The following is a 19,135-nucleotide window of genomic DNA, read 5'->3' on the forward strand; positions in this document are numbered from 1 at the left end:
TAAAAGTGTATTAAAATAGATACTCCCTCCGTCCCAAATTGTATGTCACTTTAAAAAAAAAAAAAATTGTTCCAAATTGTATGTCACTTTAGAATATCAATGAAACATTAATGTTACTTTTTCTATTATATCCTTAACTATTTATTACTCTTTTTTTTTTTCAATTCTTTCATTTATCTTTCCCATATCATTTATTAAGGATAATTTTGTAAAACAACTCATAATATATCTTTTCCACACAATATTAATTACATTTCTTAATATGTGTGAAATGCCCAAAACGTCATACAATTTGGGACGGAGGGAGTAGTTTATTAAATAAATAATATTGGTGGGATCCAATTAGACCTTTTGTTAGAGGGTCTCTATTGGAGTGGTTGAGTACCTGTTAAGTACTATTATTAAAATATTATTAAAAAAGTTATGTGTCAATGTGGGACCCATTTAAGACCTCAAAGATGAGAGTCTCCATTGTGGATGCTCTAAGGCGGTCGACCAACGAATCACCCACATCAGCATAACTGAATTGGACCATATTGGATGAATTGATTAGATAACTCGTTGTTTAGATTAAATTTGTATAGATATGTGATTATATTAAATCAGCGGCGATTCGATCACTCTAAAAACTAGAATAATGACACATATAGAATAAAAATGGATATCCAACAAATATAATTTCATAGACTAATTATTATGAAGTTTGAATAAAATATTTGTACTTTACATTAATACTATGTTAGAGACCCAGCATACGCCGGGTTAGATATATTAAATAAGGTTGTGTACACATTCAAATGATCTTAATCTTGAAATGAGGTCAAATTTTATAGCCATGATTTTTAAGGGAAAAAGACATGATCATGAAATTTGTGATTTGATTAGTAAAAATCAAAAGTGAATGAAGGTATTCTAAGTGTGTATTGATATGTGTTATATAAAAACAAAAACAATTAAAGTATCATTATACTTTGGTTGATACATGTTGTATAAAAATTAAAGTATATGTTAAAGAATAATTCAAAGAGTTAGGATCCGTTGACACCAGATGTATGTCAAAAGATTTACACTAAATCTAAACCGTTATAACTATTTAATCCAAAGGCTGAAAATATCCCAACAAAAATAGATCATGTGGTCAACAATAAGAGAAAGCAGACTATTTTTTATTTTCTCTTCTTTTTTCGATTTCTACCTGGTTCATTCTCTTGTTACTAGTCTCGTCTCTCAATTTGTCTTCCATTTAAAATAAGAGTTAGGATCCGTTGACACCAGGTGTAAGTCAAAACATTTACACCAAATCTCATCCATTCAATTTGACGGATCTTATTGTTAAAACATTTCATAAATAAATAACACCTGGTCTATTTTTAATGAATTCCACACCAGTGTTACCATTCTTTCCTGAAAGTGCTGCCGCTATCACGGAGAAATTAAGTGCGTTATGACGGAGTTAAACCCTAGACACTAATTGTTTGTCCTTTATTGTTAAGCTGGGTTTGAATTTTCCAATAGTTGTGTGTTTGTGCATGCTTCTTTTGTTTTCAAAGGCTGAGAGTCAATCATCCCTCTTGAAGATGATTTCTCTTGTAAACTGCAACTTTATTCGTTTGTAATCATTTAAATTCCTCTGTGTGAATTTTGATCTAAAATTCTAGATACAATGTGGCAACTTTGTGTTGACTGTTAGACATTATAGCATGAACCTAAGAATGTAACTCTTGTCCCTTCATTCCATGTGATACATTAGTACTTCCAGCTGACTGTGTATTTGAGAGATTTTAGTTGATTCTCTAACATCATTAAACAACCGGTTGTTGTTGTTGTTGTTGTTGTTGTTTTGATCATCATCATCATCGATTTTAATTTGTATAAACATTTTGTTCTTTCATACTAGTTGTGCTGTTGGAAATTGGAGGAACGGTGCCAGCAACCGAGTGTCTCCCCAATCATCATCAAATCTCAAATGCAAATAGGTAAATCAAATAATCTCATTTTAATATCAACCAATTATTAATACAATGTATTTTCTGCACTTGGTTGAATTAATTAAGTTAACCATGTACTACATCTATCTTTCACGATTTAGATTTTGACTTTAGAACCATGTGAAGATGCAATTTTGTTTTTTCTTTATTGTTTTTATTAACATGCAAGCTCTTGAGTAATGATGCACATAGGCTATTTTGTTTTGGTTGGGATTGTTTCTAGACTTGGGGCCCATTTTGTTCATTATTATTTTAGTATCTTGATGACATCCTATAGTGATTTGTGATTTCATTCTGTCTTTTTTTTTGTTTGCTAGAGAGCATACTCGAAGAGCATTCTTTGGTTGAATTCATGCTCAAACTCAATCAACTGGATCTTCTCTTTAGACGTTATTCTCGTGGGCCTGTTCCTTATTATTGGTACGACTATGTGAGGGCTCAAACTCCGAGGGTTAGATCATCTTTAACTTCTACCCACAACCTACCTTACCAAGAAACCCAGGCAAGTTTTTTCTGCAAATGTTACCAAAGTTTATGGGACCTTTAGCAATGCTTTTGATTCAAGCTTCACAATTATTGTTTCTTTCTGCATATTTTAAATCTTCGATATCAATTTCTAAACAGCAGCGGGGGCTGGGAGAGAGGGGTTGCTTACTATCCTGACTAGAGTTATGGAGGAGACTCCTTCAGTTCCATTCACACAGGAGTTCATTCTAGTTCTCTTTATGTATCATAGTCTTTGCAACGTGCATTATTCAAGGCCTATTTGAATTCTTTAATATCAGCAGTGTACGAAGCTACAGAAATGGAATTTTGGGATCAATATTTTGAAGAGACGCAATGTTTGGAGGCTGAGTGAGATCAAATGGTATGTGCTTTAGAGACTCTTCCAGACTGTTTATGCTTGGCAAATCAGATTAATTTTACTCGTCCACCACTGTTCTAGAAGTTGAAATCATAGGTTTACTAGAAGCTCTCAAAATTCAAAATGGCCATATCAAACGGATTGCAAAACTATATTTGATGCTCTTGCCGTCACCGACATTCCTCTCAATGAATTTGGTGATATTATATCTCATAGTATCGCAAGAGCTTCCCCAAATTTTTAACATTGTACCAGCTACTTTATACCCATTGATTTTGAATGAAATAGCTTAACTTTGCCTTTGTCCAAAAAAAAAAATATATATATATATATATAGTTATCAAAATGAGTTTTAATATGTGTGCTAAACTATATTTCTTTTGCATTCTAGATGATTATTTAAATTCTATTAAGTTAATAAATTTAATATAATCGTACAGTGTTTTTTATCTTTAGGCAAAAAAACAAGGATTCTAAGTTAACAAGAAAACTTGGTGTGTGGTTCTAAAGCGTGAATACAAGGATTTCAACTTTTTTTTTTTTTTTTAGTAAAAATAAAAGGCACGCATTTTGTAAAATGTATTCTACGGATCAGAAAATACCAACCACGTCATAGAAGTAATTCTCATTAACGCAAAAGCTACTCTTAGCGTGTGTTTGATTCCGCGGTGGTGATAATTGAGTTTGAGATAATTGATTTTGACTAAAAGTGAGTTGAATGTAATTGATTTATGTTTGGATACAATAACCTAAAATTGATTCTTATCAATTTATGTTGTTTGGGTGGTTTGAATCAAAATTACTTTTGAAAGTATAATTATCAAAATGGGTTTTAATTGTATTTAAAACTACATTGATATTTTATTTTAAACAATTATTTTATAAATATCATTTTTTCTTGTTCAAAAAAAAATTATAAAATTATTTAAATTTATTTTTTTTAGCAAATTATTATTTAAATTTATGTTATGTTATCAATTAAAATTCTGTATAGATTATATGAACTTGTAAAATAAAATACAAAACTTTTTTTGCCAGTTAAAATAAAATACATAGCATGATTGAACGAGTAAAAAAATTATAGAAGAATGATTGCATATAAAAAATAATTGGCCATAATACCAGGGACAAAAAATGCTTGCGTGTAAGAAGGAAAAGAAAATTAGGAGCATGATTTACATATAAGAAACAAGGGCATAACGGACAAACAGGGATATTATATCAAATCATTGTTTAGCAAAAGAGTAGAATTGAGTTGGTTCAACGCAGAAGCTTTAAATCCGAGCTTCAAACCAACTCACGTTTGGGCTCCATAATCAATTTACCTTTTTGAAAGCCAAACATAAATTTTATTATGAAATAGCTTTTCATTGCCGTAAACGTGAGTTTTGGTGCACTCACCGTGCAACCAAACAAGCACTTACTATCCTTAAGTTTAAAGTTATACGTGAGTTTGGAGCAAAATCGCATCAAAAAATAGTTAACCAAACATGTGAGTTTTGTTGTAAAACTGAACCAAACAAGAACTAATTCACAACACCACTCGTGTTCAACTTCATAAAAAATAATAAAAATAATATTAAAAACTTAAAACTGTCGTCTTCGGAACCAAAATGAAATACTTTAAAGTAACCTCTCTGCCGAAATTTCGTAAAATCAGTTTAAAAGACGAGTAAAAAGAGAAAAAATTGGATCAAAAATGGGATATGATGTCATATTGACTAACGGAAAAACTGACGAAAGGGACAAATTGTCTACGTTTAAAAATTTTAGGCGGAGGTTTTAACTTTTTTTCGAATTTGGAGGAATTTGCACAATTTTATAATTTCAAGAAATACAAGTGTGTCCTTAAGAAGCTTAACTATTAACTAAATTATTCCCTTAAAAAAACTAAATTATTATTTTTGGACAAAAACTAAATTTAGTTTACTTTACTAACATACTTTATCATCATTACCTAAAAATTAAAAATAAAATAATTTTGCAAGTAGTTTAGTTTATTTTACTAGAATATGTAAATTAATTTAAATATTAAAAGCAAAAATGCTAATACTAATAATTAAAAATAAAATAAATTAAATTCTCTATAAATTCACATGAATTTCTTTTTGTCTATTGATAAAAATTAATAAAAAATTATTCCCTAATTAAATTACTTTTATTTTTGGATTTCTAAATAATATATTAAATGAATCAATTTTCAAATATATCATTTTAGTGGCCTCGAGTTCATATTTCCCATTCAACAAGTAAAAATTTGGCTATTCGTGGCATTATCCATTTGGAAGCGTGTTTGTGTGTGGCTGGTTGTGTAACACCCCGATATCCCAAAGCAATTAAATAATAAATATAACAACAGAGTTTAACATCAAATCGGGCATGTCACACTACTTTTCAAAATTTCTTAAATAGAATATAAAACTATTTAATAAACATCTTTCGTAAAACATCAATAATTTGCAGCGGAATATTCTTCAAGCATTAAACATCAACATCCAACAATAAATCCTGGCACAAATGCCCCAACATAAATATTCATCATTAATTGTTTCAAATAACAATAAAAGGCTCCACAACAGGTTTCCAAAATTTGATACATAAGGAATGAAAATAAATAAGTAATCTCATCCCGTACGTATCAGAGCCCTAGACACTTGAGCCACCACCTACTACTCAGGATCACCTGCAAGTTACCCATAGGAAGGGCAACATTTCCAAGCAGAAGGGGTGAGATTCACAACAATAATAATAGATATAAAATTCATCAATTGAATCTAACACCCTAACATAATAATAATTATTCAATATACATATATATTTCATAATTAACAACATCAACAATAATGGTAATTACAACCAACAACAACGACTCATGCAACTACTCGACAACACCGCTGAGACTCTTCGACAATGCGACAATGCACATGCATGTGGTACCAATTTACAGGCAGAAGCCCTCACCAGATATTGAATGGTTAAAGCATTCATCAGGGCATAAGCCCTCACTGCTTTGAACAACAAGGTGTTCCAGGGCATGAGCCCTCCCGCTTTGAACAACAAGGTGTTCTAGGGCATGAGCCCTCATCGCTTTTATGTTTATGCAATGGACTCCACTTGTGTATATCTACATACAACTTAACAATGCATATATATAATATGACTTACAACTCCACAACTTAACAACATGTATGATTTAATTAAATAAAAGCATACATCACAGTCAACAATAAATCATCATAATCAATCCAACAATTCAGAAAAATGCACAATTAATCATAATCAAGCTCATACATCAAGTTCATCCATTTTCTATTCAATCAAAGAACAAACAACTCAGATACTGGGCAACTCACCTCGCGAGTGCATCTGCTCGCCATGGCGAGCTCAGGCAAAAGGTTACTCGTTGTGGCGAGTACAAAGCGAACAAGAAAATGGGTGCTCTCGGGAGTTTTGACATTTTTCTCACTAAATCTTCATTTTAAAGCTCCCTATTCATCTTTTTAATCTAAAAATTGTCTCAGTCCTCTCTAAAATCATTTAGGCACTCAAAACTAAACAATTAACACCTTATAACAACAATCTGAAAATCAAGGTTCTCACTCACTAACTCGCCATGGCGAGTGGTGTAACACCCCGATTTTTAATATTAGTTCATTAATATTATTTTTAGATAATATTAGTATTAATGTTATTATGAGTATTGGTTATTAGGTAGTATTAATTTAATATTCATATTTATTGGAAAATTATGCAAGGAGAAAGTAAATGGGTTGGTTAGCCAGTTAAAGAGTGAGAGAAAATAATGTTTAGGAAGAAAATAGAGTTTTCAGAGAGAATAAGAAAATAGATCGTGAACGGAGGTGAATTAGTAAAATTGGATAGAAAAGAGGTGTAGTTAATGAGATTAGCAGTGCTTTAATGATTTAAGTAGATGAGGAGTGTGAATAGCAAGACGGTGTAGTTACAGAAAGAATAGTAACAAATTCGGAAGGTGCATATTTTAAACTGAAAGATTAGTAACAAACTTAGCATTATAAATAGACGAGAACATTAGAAAACTAGGGTTACAACAAAGAGAAAAGATTAGAGAACAAAAGAAAACTAGGGTTGTTGAGAGAAGAGGCAAGAAGGCATACTAAGAGAAACGTAGAGAGAGATTTCACCGTAGGAACTCATCAAATTCGAAAAACTAGAGGTAAGGGGGGAGTTTCTATTTAGCATATGGGTTGCATGAACACGTGGGTGTGAAGGATCTTTGCTTGCTTTCATGATCTTTTGATGAATTTATTTGTGATGTCCATTAATTCTGAAAATTAAAACTATTATGATGTGTATTTTGAATATTGAGAAAACAAATTATTTTTGCATTTGGTTTTTTGGTTTGAATTTACTTTCCAACAATTCACTTCGGTTTCGTTTTTCTGATTTTAGTTTTAATATGAAATTCTGTCATTATGTGTGCATCATGTGTATGTATATATGCTGCGATTCATGAATTTGTTGTATGTGTTTCGATCCCAATTTTGTGATCATAATAAATTGCAATGGTTTTCAATGATATGGTTTTTGGTATAATTTCATATTATATTATGTTATGCATTCAACACCGTATTTTATAGCCTTCTGGTTTTTCGGTTCATAGATGCAAAGCTAATTTGTTTATGACTCTATGGGCACTTCTATATTCACTAGTTTTGGATTATTATTATTATTATAAATTTAATTTTGAGACAGTATAAGATGTTGCCTTCTAAATCTAAATTCAATTAGTCTTGTTTCAAAATGTTTACATATTAATTAGCATCTTTATCTTCCTCTTGTTAATTGACTCACGAATATCATACTATTATTTTGTGAAAGATTTCTAGTCCTAATTTTACCATATATTTTTCATAATCTTTTTTGATTGTTTATATAATTTATATGATTTATTTGACTAAGTGTAATTTGTGAATTATTTGATGATGTGAAAATGATGTGTTATATAAAAATGTGTATGTTATTTGAAGTTGTGTGATTTAAAGATGTGTTATACAAAGATGTGCTATTTGAAGATGTGTGATTTAAAGATGTGTTATATAAAGATGTAATATTTGATGACGATGCTATTTAAAGATGTGTTATATAAAGATTTGCTATTTAAAGATATGTTATATAAAGATGTGTTATTCGAAGATGTGTTATATAAAGATGTGTAGATGTCGAGTCATATAAAGATGTGCATTGTTGAGTCATTATTTGATGTTCATGAATTCATGGTCAGTCCGATTTAAAGATGTGATTTAAAGATGGGGGATAAATCAGTAACATAACTCTGATATCCAAAACCGGTACCACATGCATATAGAGTCGAGTTAGTGACATTGCATTCATTGTCAAGCATATTAAAAGATGTGGTGAATTTTATTATATATTTAAAGAAGTGTAATTTGTGTATTATTTGATGATGTGTAATTGATGTGCTATTTGAAGATGTGAAATTAATAGACATGTTATTTGAAAAAGTGTAACTATTTTAAGATGTGATATTTAATGATATGCTTCTATATGATTATGTGTGAATGATTTGTATTTTACTAAGTGGTTACTTGATATTCTTAAATGTTCTCGATGCTTATATGTTATTATAAGATGTTGGTTGATGCTTATTTGACTTTTATTAAATGAAACTTTATATTTAAATGTGAATGTTATCTGACTATGATGCATATATGTCTAAATGTAATTGTTGTGTTCTTTTATCTGAATCTATACATGTGTTTATGCATCTCTTATGTTGAATATATTATCACCCTCTAGTGGCGGGTTGGGCGCCTGCACCCTTGTGGCGTAGATTTGCAGGAAGAAGATCTTAGTAGCAGTGAGTCTTGGAGGATGGCGTTGGAGCCTTCTCCTTTTTGTGTATCGCTTTTGGGAGTCTTTATTGAATCGATGCTCTGATTTGTGACACCAGAGATTGGAGATTTATTTTATTTTAGACTAGGCTTTAAAAATCTTTTGAACTCAGTTTTGATTTGGAACTGTAAATGTGAAAAATCACTTTGATGTTAAGAGAACTTTTCCGCTGCGATGTTTCTAATTCAAATGAAATATTTTTATTGAAGAAGATGTGTGACACCCTTGCATGTTTAATTTTTTTTTAATGTATTTTTATTATAAAATAATATGTGGGTTTTTAGGGTGTTACAAGTGGTTCTGCTCGCGAGGCGAGCCATGAAGTTGCTCACTCGCGAGGCGAGACAGGGCTACTCGCGGGGCGAGCGATGAACATCAGTACGGGCAGAATGTAGGTTTTTCCCAAAAATCCCATTTTCCTCAATTTCAGTCCCCAAATTAGTTTACAGATGTAAAACTAAATGCACCTATTTCTAACATCAAACCAGTGATTCCTACACTCAATTCACCCAAAAACCAAAGGATTCAACATAAACCCAAAATCCCCAATTTCTACCATAAACCTGTTAAACCAAAATCAGAATTAAAAATCTATACTACCAAAGCAAACCTCACCCTTACCTTAATTTAGATGAACAAATGCACAAAAATCTGGTTCACTTGGCTCTACTTGGCTTTTGTCCCTTTTTCTCCCAAAACTTGTCTGTTGTACGTGAAACTGCTTTCTGACTATTTCTTTTCCTACTCCCAATACTTAACTCCCCTTTATTTCATTTAACTCTCCCTTAATTCTATTAATTTCTAATTAAATCCCCAACCTCCAAAATAATAATAATTCTCACATATTCTAATTAATATTAAAATAAACCATATAATAAAATATAATATACCACATAATCAACAATAATTATTTAAAATCATATAAAAGACTATAATAAATCATAAATAAATAAAATAACGACTAGGGCGTTACAGTTTGTGGGTATGTCGAGGACACTACCCATATGTTTATGTCATGTCCAACTTTCAATGCTATTTGGCCGTTGGTGTGGGCGTGGTTTGGATTTGATGGAGTAGACTCAAGTTATTTCAGATCATTTCTTGCAATTTATTAATTATGCAGGTAGTTTGAAATCGCGACGATCCCTTTTCATCTGATATGGCTCTTGTGCGTATGAGTCTTGTGGAATGAACGAAATAATGGGTTATTCAAGAACCAACAAACCACCATTCCACGTATGTTAGATAAAGTAAAATCATATTCTCTGTGGTGGTTGAAAGCGAGTAACACTACCTTTATTTTCAATACTCATTTGTGGTGGTCGAACCCACTTATGTGTTTGGGTATCATCTAGTTTTTATCTATTTTTGACAAACTTGTTGTACTTTTCGTAATTATTTTGGCACACTTTGTGCTTAAGCGATTGCATTTGTTAGTGTTAATATAATTTATTTTGGCTTATAAAAAATATATATAAAAAATTTTGGGGTAGGATTTTTACGGTCTATGTAATTAATTTGACAGTAAAAATATTTTTACATAGACCGTAAAAATATTTGATTATTTTATACGCAAAAATATTTTCCCGCTTTCTCAAGGCTTCAATCTCTGAAAATCTCAAACTTCAAAACCCCCAATTTCAACGCTCTCAATCTAAAACCTAATCGTCCAATTCACGAACGACAATCTCGCTCCTACTTCTCCGCCGTCCGCGCCGCCATGCCTCGACGGTGGGAACGGAAGAAACGCTTCATCTCAACCTGCTTCTCTCACGCTGTTCAAAAATTTCACGCCGTTCAAAAATTTCACGCCGTTCAAACATCTCACGCTTGCGTCAAAACTGCTTCGTCGTCACTTTGCAATTTTCTCTAGGTTTGTCGTGATTATATTCTGTTTCATTATCTAAATTTGGTTAATTCTAAATGTTGTTGTGCTTACACTCTTAGCGAATTATCACATTTGTCGTGATAGCACGAATCTTGCGCGCATATTTCCTATTTACTAAGCATGAACTCCGACACGAACACGACACTGACACGGTCACGTCCACAAATGTAAAAAGATAGACACCAATTTATTTAATTAAAAAGTACGGATACTCCTCGGATTAGGGTTGTTGTGTCTGACACCGACACATACAATTACACTGAATTATGTAATTTTCTCAAATTTTTGGCGGTTTCGGCGTGTCAATGTCCGTGTCGTGTGCGTATCTGTGCTTCATAACGGTGTGTAGAAGCATATGAAAAAAAAAATTAAGACATCTGTCTTAGTTGTCCGACACGCCTCTCTGTGTTACGTAAGTGTTGGACACCGGTTAAGGAGTGTCGAAGTAAAGTTTTTATTTTATTTTATTTTTTATTTAGCACACTTGTTTGAGTTGTCCGACACGTGTCTTACGAGTGTCATAGGAGTGTCGGACATGTCGGCAAGCCTAGTTCTAGAGGTGTCGCCTCATATTAATGCAAATCAAATATTTATTTAAATTTTTTGTTTTTCTTTATTGCTAGGATAAGTGATACTGTTGCGTGTTTTTAATGCTTCTCAGTTCTCACACTGATATAAGTGCCTCATGTGTAAATGCAATACAAATCTGAAAATTTAACTGTATTTAGGGAAATTCTAACATTTGTTTTCATTATATTTATTTATGTGTATGATTGAATGATGATATGTTTACTGTAACTATGTTCATGGGCTTAATATCTAACCGATTCTAGCATTGTTTTCGTTGTTTTTTTTTTTTGCGATTTCTAGGTATGCCGAAGAAATTTGCGTTGGTTATTGCGGTAGACTGTTGTAATAAAAGGGCGTTGCTTATCGCGCTAGAGTATAAAGATCATGAGATTGAGAACTCCCTTCCACATGCCATACACCAAATGTATAAAGTCAGGAAAATTTTAACCACCAGATATGGCTTTCATAAAAAGGATGTGGTGGTCATGACAGACAAGAAAGGTGAAAAGAATAATTCTCATTATCCACCGACAGCTGACAATATAAAAAAAAATCTTAAGAAGATGGGCTACGAGTCAAGACCTGGGGACAAGCTCTTTCTTTACTTCATCGGTCATGGGGGCCGGGAGGAGGCCCCCCAAGGTAGCCCTAATGATACAGGGTTTGTCGAGTTTATTTCAACGGCAAATTCTACTAGGATATGTGGTAAATTTGTTAATTACCTTAATCCATTTTATTTTAAAAAAATTACTTTTTTGATGATGAAAGATTGTTATTTAACTTTCATTCCTTTTTTTTCTTTCAGATTTTGAAATTAGGGAAATAGAAAAATCAATCCAAAAAGGGGTAAATTTTACATTTGTTTCTGAAAGTTGTTGTAGTTCAGGATTGATGGAGGGATCTCATGAGTGTATAGGAAGAAGTGTAATTACAGACGACAAAAAAAAAAGCAGCAAGAACGATAAAGGCAAGTGCACAAAAGAAAAAGGCAATAAAGAGAAACAAACCCCTTCTAGCATTTTCTTAGCATCTTGCCAAAGTGATGAAGATTGCTATTATGGTCACGTCAATGGTCACGATGTTTCGTATTTTACTCATACGTTGTTGGAGCTGCTATACCTATCGGAGGGTCAGATGTCTCTGATGGAGTTAGTGACTGAAATCAACAGAAAGTTATCCAGAATAACTGATGCAGTTGGTAACGTAATACAACAGCGAGCAGGATTGTACTGCAGTCCGGCTCAATCCGAGGAAAAGTTTTTAGGAGGTATGATAGGTAAACAAAAAGGGGGGAGAGTGGAAACTTATGGGGACCACGGTAAGGCTTCTACTTCTTCGACTCAGACGTTGTCTTCGATGGTGCTAAACAGCGATACACAAGAAGATGCGAAAAGTGGGGTGGAAAAGTTTCAGGTCAAGATATTGGGAGATAGTAGTGCTCAGATCACGGAGGATGTCCTATCTAGTTCAAATGTTGGGATAACCTATTCCAAGTTATCTGGCTCTGCATCAAGTGCTAGTTTGACGAATGGGCATGCAGCTCCTATGTATCCAGCTGGTATCAGAAATGGCAATGAAACTTGGTTCGAAGTTGGACGATCCAAGACTTATACCCCAACTGCTGATGACATTGGTCATGTCCTTAAGTTTGAATGTTCTGTAGTTGATGCAGTGACAAAATCACCTGTGGGACAAGCTAGCACTTTACAAACGAATAGGGTCATTCCTGCTCCTTCACCAATTCCTCGCCGAATTATACGTGTTGATGGGATGGGGCATTTAGATCTAGATAGGCGCATGACATCTTCAGGAACTTTTACTGCTCTGTCATACAATGTCTTGTCTGAGACATGTGCCTCAAATGATCTCTATAGCTACTGCCCTCCGTGGGCACTTTCTTGGCCATATCGCAGGCAAAATTTGTTACGGGAAATTATTGATTATGCTGCAGACATAATTTGCCTTCAGGAGGTACATTAACATGTTCTTCGTTATGGTTTTGGTGGTTGAAAAACTTGATTAATATATTGTTTCTTCAACTTTTTATGAGTTTGATGTTATATTAATATTTGAAAATTTATTTCACAATTGGTTATCCGTCTTTAAAGTGTTCAAATCTTGTTTGTTTTGATGCATGCTTGATTATGGAATTGGTTGTGTCAAAATACGTGCTACATGCAGCTTATTCTATTGTATTAAAACTTGGATTGCCACAGTTATAAATGATTAGGATACTCTTATGAATTTCATAAATAACAACGAACCATTTTTATAATTTCCATGTATGTAAATCTGTGTTGTCCGTTTTTTTTTATCGGTTTGGATGGGGTGTGGGAGTTTAATTTAGAATTTTTATTTTCTGATGACCTATAAGTTCACAATACAATCCCTTGGGAACATATGAAAATATTAAGTAGAAGATAACAGTTCACCTTTTTTCCTCCAGGTTCAAAATGACCATTATGACGAATTTTTTGCTCCTGAATTGGACAAACATGGCTATCACAGTCTTTTCAAGAGAAAAACAACTGAGGTTATTGCAATACTCTGGTCCCTTGTGGTCCTAAATCTTCATATGTTTTTTTTTTTATGTTAACCTGATAATTGTGGGTTTACAGGTATCCAGTGGCAACACAATTGATGGTTGTGCGACATTTTTTCGCAGAGACAAATTTTCCCATGTGAAGAAATATGAGGTTGGGAATTTTCCCCAAAGATTACATTTCAGTTCTGCTTTACTGGATAGTCCTCTGACTTTTGCTTACCAAAATTTCATTGTATTCTTAGGATAATGTTGCACTAATAGTGGTTCTAGAAACAAAAGTTAACAATCAACTAGTTGATAATCTTGGGAAAAGACAACTTCTTTGTGTGGTAAGCTCTTTTTTGTTGCTTTAATTTACAGTCGTTTTTGTTCGTCTTAATTGTCCATGATGTGTGTTACATAGATGGCATTTTATTTTCATTGTTTTTGTTTGTTGTTCCCCAGTACCAGATTGTAGTTGCAATATTTGTTGACTATTTGTCCCAAAAGGATAATCTAGTGCCACACTTCATGGATATTGACTATTTATTAATTATCCATTTGTCAGTAAGAGTCGTCATTGTCAAATATCTGATAAAGATGTATATATAGGGAGAGATAGAGAGACCATCTTTGGTTGTCGTGGTGGTCTGGTACTCTGGTGTCTTATTTTGCTAATGGTTGTTAGTCATGTATAAATTTTTTTAATTGTAGTGGCCTTAAGTTGCTTTTCTTTCCCATTTATTGGCTGTAAAGTCTCATAAAAGGGGCCATGTTAGATATTTGGTTTCAGAGATTCATTATAAAACCACATGTCAATATTGCTTTTGTGGACTTAGGCAAATACACATGTTCATGTTCAGCAAGATTTAAAAGATGTCAAACTCTGGCAGGTAAGCTATTTTTTTGGTTTGTTTCATGCTTTACGGTTAGTTTTGAAAGTAGCAGTTACTAATTTTCTCCGCTCTCTTTAGGTGCATACTCTCTTAAAGGGGTTGGAAAAAATAGCCACAAGTGCGGACATTCCAATGTTGGTTTGTGGAGACTTCAATTCTGTTCCAGGAAGGTATGGTGAATTCTTTCTCAATTTAATTTAATTTTATTGTGCAAGGGTATTTATTTGTTTACATAAAAGGTTATTCTGAACTTTGTTGCAGTGCTCCTCATGCACTTCTTGCAATGGGGAAGGTAGACCCGTCACATCCTGATTTAACAGTTGATCCGCTTAATATTTTACGCCCTCATAGCAAGTTGGTTCACCAATTGCCACTGGTAATATATTCATCAAAGTGCATCTCTTAAAGATATGGTTTATTGAAGATGCATTTTTACCCATTTTAGTTCTATATACTCTTTCCAATCTTTTGCCTTATTTAATTTATTATTGGTTGTATGTGACTTCAAATTTTAGGTCAGTGCATATTCGTCTTTTGCAAGAACAGCAGGTCTTGCATTCGAGCAGCATAAAAGGAGACTGGATGGCGGAACAAACGAACCTTTGTTCACAAGCGTTACTAGAGATTTTGTTGGCACTCTAGACTACATATTTTACACAGGTGAATGTCTTGCCATGTTGCATTTTTGTTATAAATTTGATTTTGTCATATTTTTATGAAGTTATACGGGTTTTGGTTTCAGCGGATTCATTAGTTGTGGAGTCATTATTGGAGTTATTGGATGAAGAGAGTTTGAGGAAGGACACTGCACTTCCTTCACCTGGATGGTCCTCGGATCATATAGCACTCCTAGCCGAGTTCCGCTGCTGCAAAAATAAGTCTAGGCATTGATACTTTAAGGTAGGTACAATTCTTACCCTTCCCTTCCATATTTGTATTTTTGCTTGATTTGTATTGATCTTGTTAAGATTTTTTGTTTAAGAATATTGTATTAATATTTAGAAAAATTATTGGCTGAAGCCATTTTATTTCTTTTGTTATGGACATATTGATGGCTTAATGCTTAGATGCTGCTGGAATTTGTAGTTGGAAATTCTCTCATGTTGAAGTTATCAGTTTCATATTCTTTGAACATTTTGTTTTGTAGTTGCTCGTATAAACTCTAAAAGGCTGGGTAACTAAGTGTTTATTATCTGACAAAGGGTGAGCTTGATTAGGTTGTCACTTAGAGTGTGAGATTAGGATGTAATGGATGAAAATAATGACATGGTGGAATTGGAAGTGCTCAAAGCCTGCCTTATAATTTTGATATACGTCTAGCTTTGTATAGACATAAAAACTCAGTACCAGCTATCTCCACTGTGTTAAGATTTTATAAAATTTTATTATAACACATGCCTGGTAATAATTTTAAACCAGTACCTAAACAATCTAAAAGTAAAACTGAAGTCCTGTAAATTTCTTACAATACTTGTACATTATAGTAAAATTACATGGTCCTAATTATATTTCAACCAATGCATCTGTTTCACCCATATAGAACTGTGGTTTATGTGATTTGTTGGAATACTGGATTTGCTGTTGTATTCGTCTGCCTTTGAAAAATTTCCCTTCCTTCTTTATGAATCTAATGAAATGAAGTAGGGCCTACTATTTGGTATATCCCGTCATTTCTGACATTATTCACTCGTGTGCTGGTTAAAACTTAACTATGTGAATCTTAATATGTTTATAAAAGAACGTTCAAGTTTATATTTCACCGACCTATAACTCCAATCCCACATCAGTTTCTTGTTCTGTGCCAGGATAGTTTAATTCGTTATTGTTATTGATAATAGTTGGTCAATCTTTGTTTTGCAGTTCAGATCCAGAGACACATAAAGAAAAAGGCTGAAAGAAGCATTTGGCCGGAAGTTATTGTAAGAATGGTGGATCGTGCATGTATTTTCCAGGTATCTCCATGCGGGATCCTTGCAGTGATCTGCTTTGTATCATGTTACCTTACTCATAGAAAAATTATGGTGATCATGCCTTATTACTTTCTTCTTTGTCCCTTTTCCCTCCCAACCTTTGCTTCAAATCTTTTTCCCTTTGTAAAAGCAAAAATTTCTTCAAAGATGCCTTACTGGCTCTAATACATCCTAGTGAACAAACCATGTTTTTCCAATTTAGTGGCGGGCGGAGCCTATAGTTTTAATTCATAACAAAGTAGTAGAATTTTAGGGAAGTTGCTTAACATGGACATGGATTTTGAACTGTTTCTTCATTCGTAGCAACATAGGAAGAGATGTTTACTGTTAACAATTGAAAACAAGTTAGACACATTTTTCCGGCTCCCCTTAAACACAATGGTAGCTAATGATCACTCTATCTCCTTGTGTTGCAAGAAAAACTGGCATTTCCCTTGAGTATAATATGATAGAATGCATATATTATGTTCCGTTAATCGTCATCTATGCTGATTATGCCTTTTAATTTTCCTGTTGCCGTTTCTAGCTAGAATAATTTTTTTCCCTGCCAACGTTTTATTTTTATTCAGGTTGTGTACTACTAACATTGATATTTTGATAGTAGTACTTTTAAATACGCTGGCTTTTACGATGTTTACATAGGTTAGGCAGTGTAATTTGATGTTATCTGACCTGCCGTAAATGTAATGTGTTTCTGGTTTCATGATTTTCGGTGTAAACGAAACATTAGCTTACATTCAGTAGTAACATTTTTGCACAAGTTGCTTCCAAGTATTTTTAGTCAGAAATTTTTCATGCTAGTTTTTCTTTTTCTAAAAGATGCTCGTCACGGAGAATGTGAAGTTTTTTTTTTTCTTTCTTTTTGACAAAAGTAAGAATGTGAAGAATATATATGGTTTTCGCCGATAAAAGTTGTAGGAAGCACAATTTTGCTTTTTATTGAATTGGGCATTTGTTTTAGAAGAAAATTAATAAATCTGATAATAAATAAATAAATTGTTGTATTTGTGTGTGTGTGAACACTATGGGATAAGACTTGGTTTTTGTTGTTGTATTTGTGTGTGTGGAAGAAATAGTTAAACAAAAATTCTCAATCTAAACAAACAAAACCAGAAAATCATTAAAAACAAAGTAGCATCCTATTTTAGGTTTCAACTTGGTTTCGTATGTTGTTTTAATTTGGTCCTTTGCAATAATAGCAAGGTCACAATTACTGGCCTTATCCGTTAAGTGTTGAATAAAACACGTGACATATGACATTAGCATAATAGCATTGCCGTAAAAACCTAATTTAATATTTGGTTGATTGTGTTTATTTAAGGTTTCAGTGTAGTTATTAATGTTAGTAAGTTGTTCTCTTCTGTGGAGTGTTGACTTAATGCCTCGTGAAATATGACATTAGCATAATAGCATTGCCGTAAAAATCATTAACCATAAAATTGCCATTAAAAAGAGATTCAATATAAAACATACAAAGTTGCCAACAGAAAAATCTTAAACCATCTTTTTAGAAAAACACAATTCTTCCTTTGTCTTGCAATTTTCATATCCTTTTCCTAGATTTTCAAATTATTCTTCAATTTCTTTAACCTTCGAATCAATTTCCTTCATATTTCGATCCTTTTCATCATCGCCAACAATTTCATTTCTTCAAACCAATCAAAGTTGTTACATCTTACACAATCACGATCTAGTACAAAATACTTTAGAAACCGCAATAAGACAAATTGTAAAAAATTGAAGAACACATTACTACATGAAAGTTCCTGCATACCATTTAGCATCTTAAAAATTTTCTCTTATAATTTGCATGAGTCTTTATAGTTCAAAGAATACAATAATCAATATAGTGACAAGAAAATTTCGAACACGGTCCATTTCTGCAGCCTAAACAGTGCTGATGTTGTGAGTGACAAAAGCATACAGTTACACTACTCTTGGAAAACACCTTCATTGGTGACATTGATGCTTCAAAATCTGAAGTTTTAGAACCCTTAAGTTGAGCAAATTAATCGTAACATCACTAACGCAAAGAACCGAATTGCAACTTTTAAAGGTAGTTGAGCAAATTTAAACCTTAAATCAACGTAAGCGACAATATGAAAATAATCCTTTATATTAAAAGGCACATTGAATTCCTCTTAGACACGTAATATGTTTTACACAATGTTAACTCGATATTTATTTAACAAAAGACCTACTAATTCCTAATCGTAGGGCTTGTGCGTTATGGTGTTTTTTTTTTTTTTGGTGGTCGATGTTTGAACCACAAACCTTCCATATATAATATATTATCTCGATATGTATTGTTTCGGCCAACTGAGCTAAACTCACGAGGACCGTGCGTTTATGGTGTTGTTAATACATTATGATGTTTCAAAAAGATAATAATTACTAACAACGAAGGAACTAGATTGAGTCTTTAAAATATAGGGACCAACTTAAAATCTAAGTTAAGATCTAAATAAACGTAAGAGACCAAATATAAAATAAAACCATTTTAATATAAAAGATTTGTATAAAACATTTTCTTCATTCT

The 19,135-nt window shown here is 32.8% G+C and overlaps 1 protein-coding gene across 1 annotated transcript; it reads left to right on the forward strand.

Annotated features, from left to right (window-relative positions):
• The first annotated feature begins 10,341 nt into the window (after window positions 1-10,341).
• On the forward strand, window positions 10,342-17,066 carry LOC25483569 (carbon catabolite repressor protein 4 homolog 2). The gene is made up of 12 exons (XM_024777112.2): window positions 10,342-10,621; window positions 11,507-11,911; window positions 12,012-13,177; window positions 13,653-13,739; window positions 13,825-13,902; window positions 13,994-14,080; window positions 14,570-14,623; window positions 14,705-14,796; window positions 14,888-15,002; window positions 15,142-15,286; window positions 15,369-15,526; window positions 16,487-17,066. The coding sequence occupies exons 2-11, from the start codon at window positions 11,509-11,511 to the stop codon at window positions 15,515-15,517; spliced, it is 2,376 nt and encodes a 791-aa protein (XP_024632880.2). The 5' UTR covers window positions 10,342-10,621; window positions 11,507-11,508; the 3' UTR covers window positions 15,518-15,526; window positions 16,487-17,066.
• The last annotated feature ends 2,069 nt before the right edge of the window (window positions 17,067-19,135 follow it).

This window comes from Medicago truncatula, chromosome 1 (assembly GCF_003473485.1).
Source record: "Medicago truncatula cultivar Jemalong A17 chromosome 1, MtrunA17r5.0-ANR, whole genome shotgun sequence".
Taxonomy (NCBI): domain Eukaryota; kingdom Viridiplantae; phylum Streptophyta; class Magnoliopsida; order Fabales; family Fabaceae; genus Medicago; species Medicago truncatula.

Excerpts from the sequence above, each read along its gene's own strand:
- LOC25483569 (XM_024777112.2), top strand. The coding sequence starts at position 11,509 with ATGCCGAAGAAATTTGCGTTGGTTATTGCGGTAGACTGTTGTAATAAA. Across the intron at positions 13,903-13,993 it reads CCCATGTGAAGAAATATGAG|GATAATGTTGCACTAATAGT; the intron begins GTTGGGAATTTT and ends TTGTATTCTTAG. Across the intron at positions 14,624-14,704 it reads AAGATGTCAAACTCTGGCAG|GTGCATACTCTCTTAAAGGG; the intron begins GTAAGCTATTTT and ends CGCTCTCTTTAG.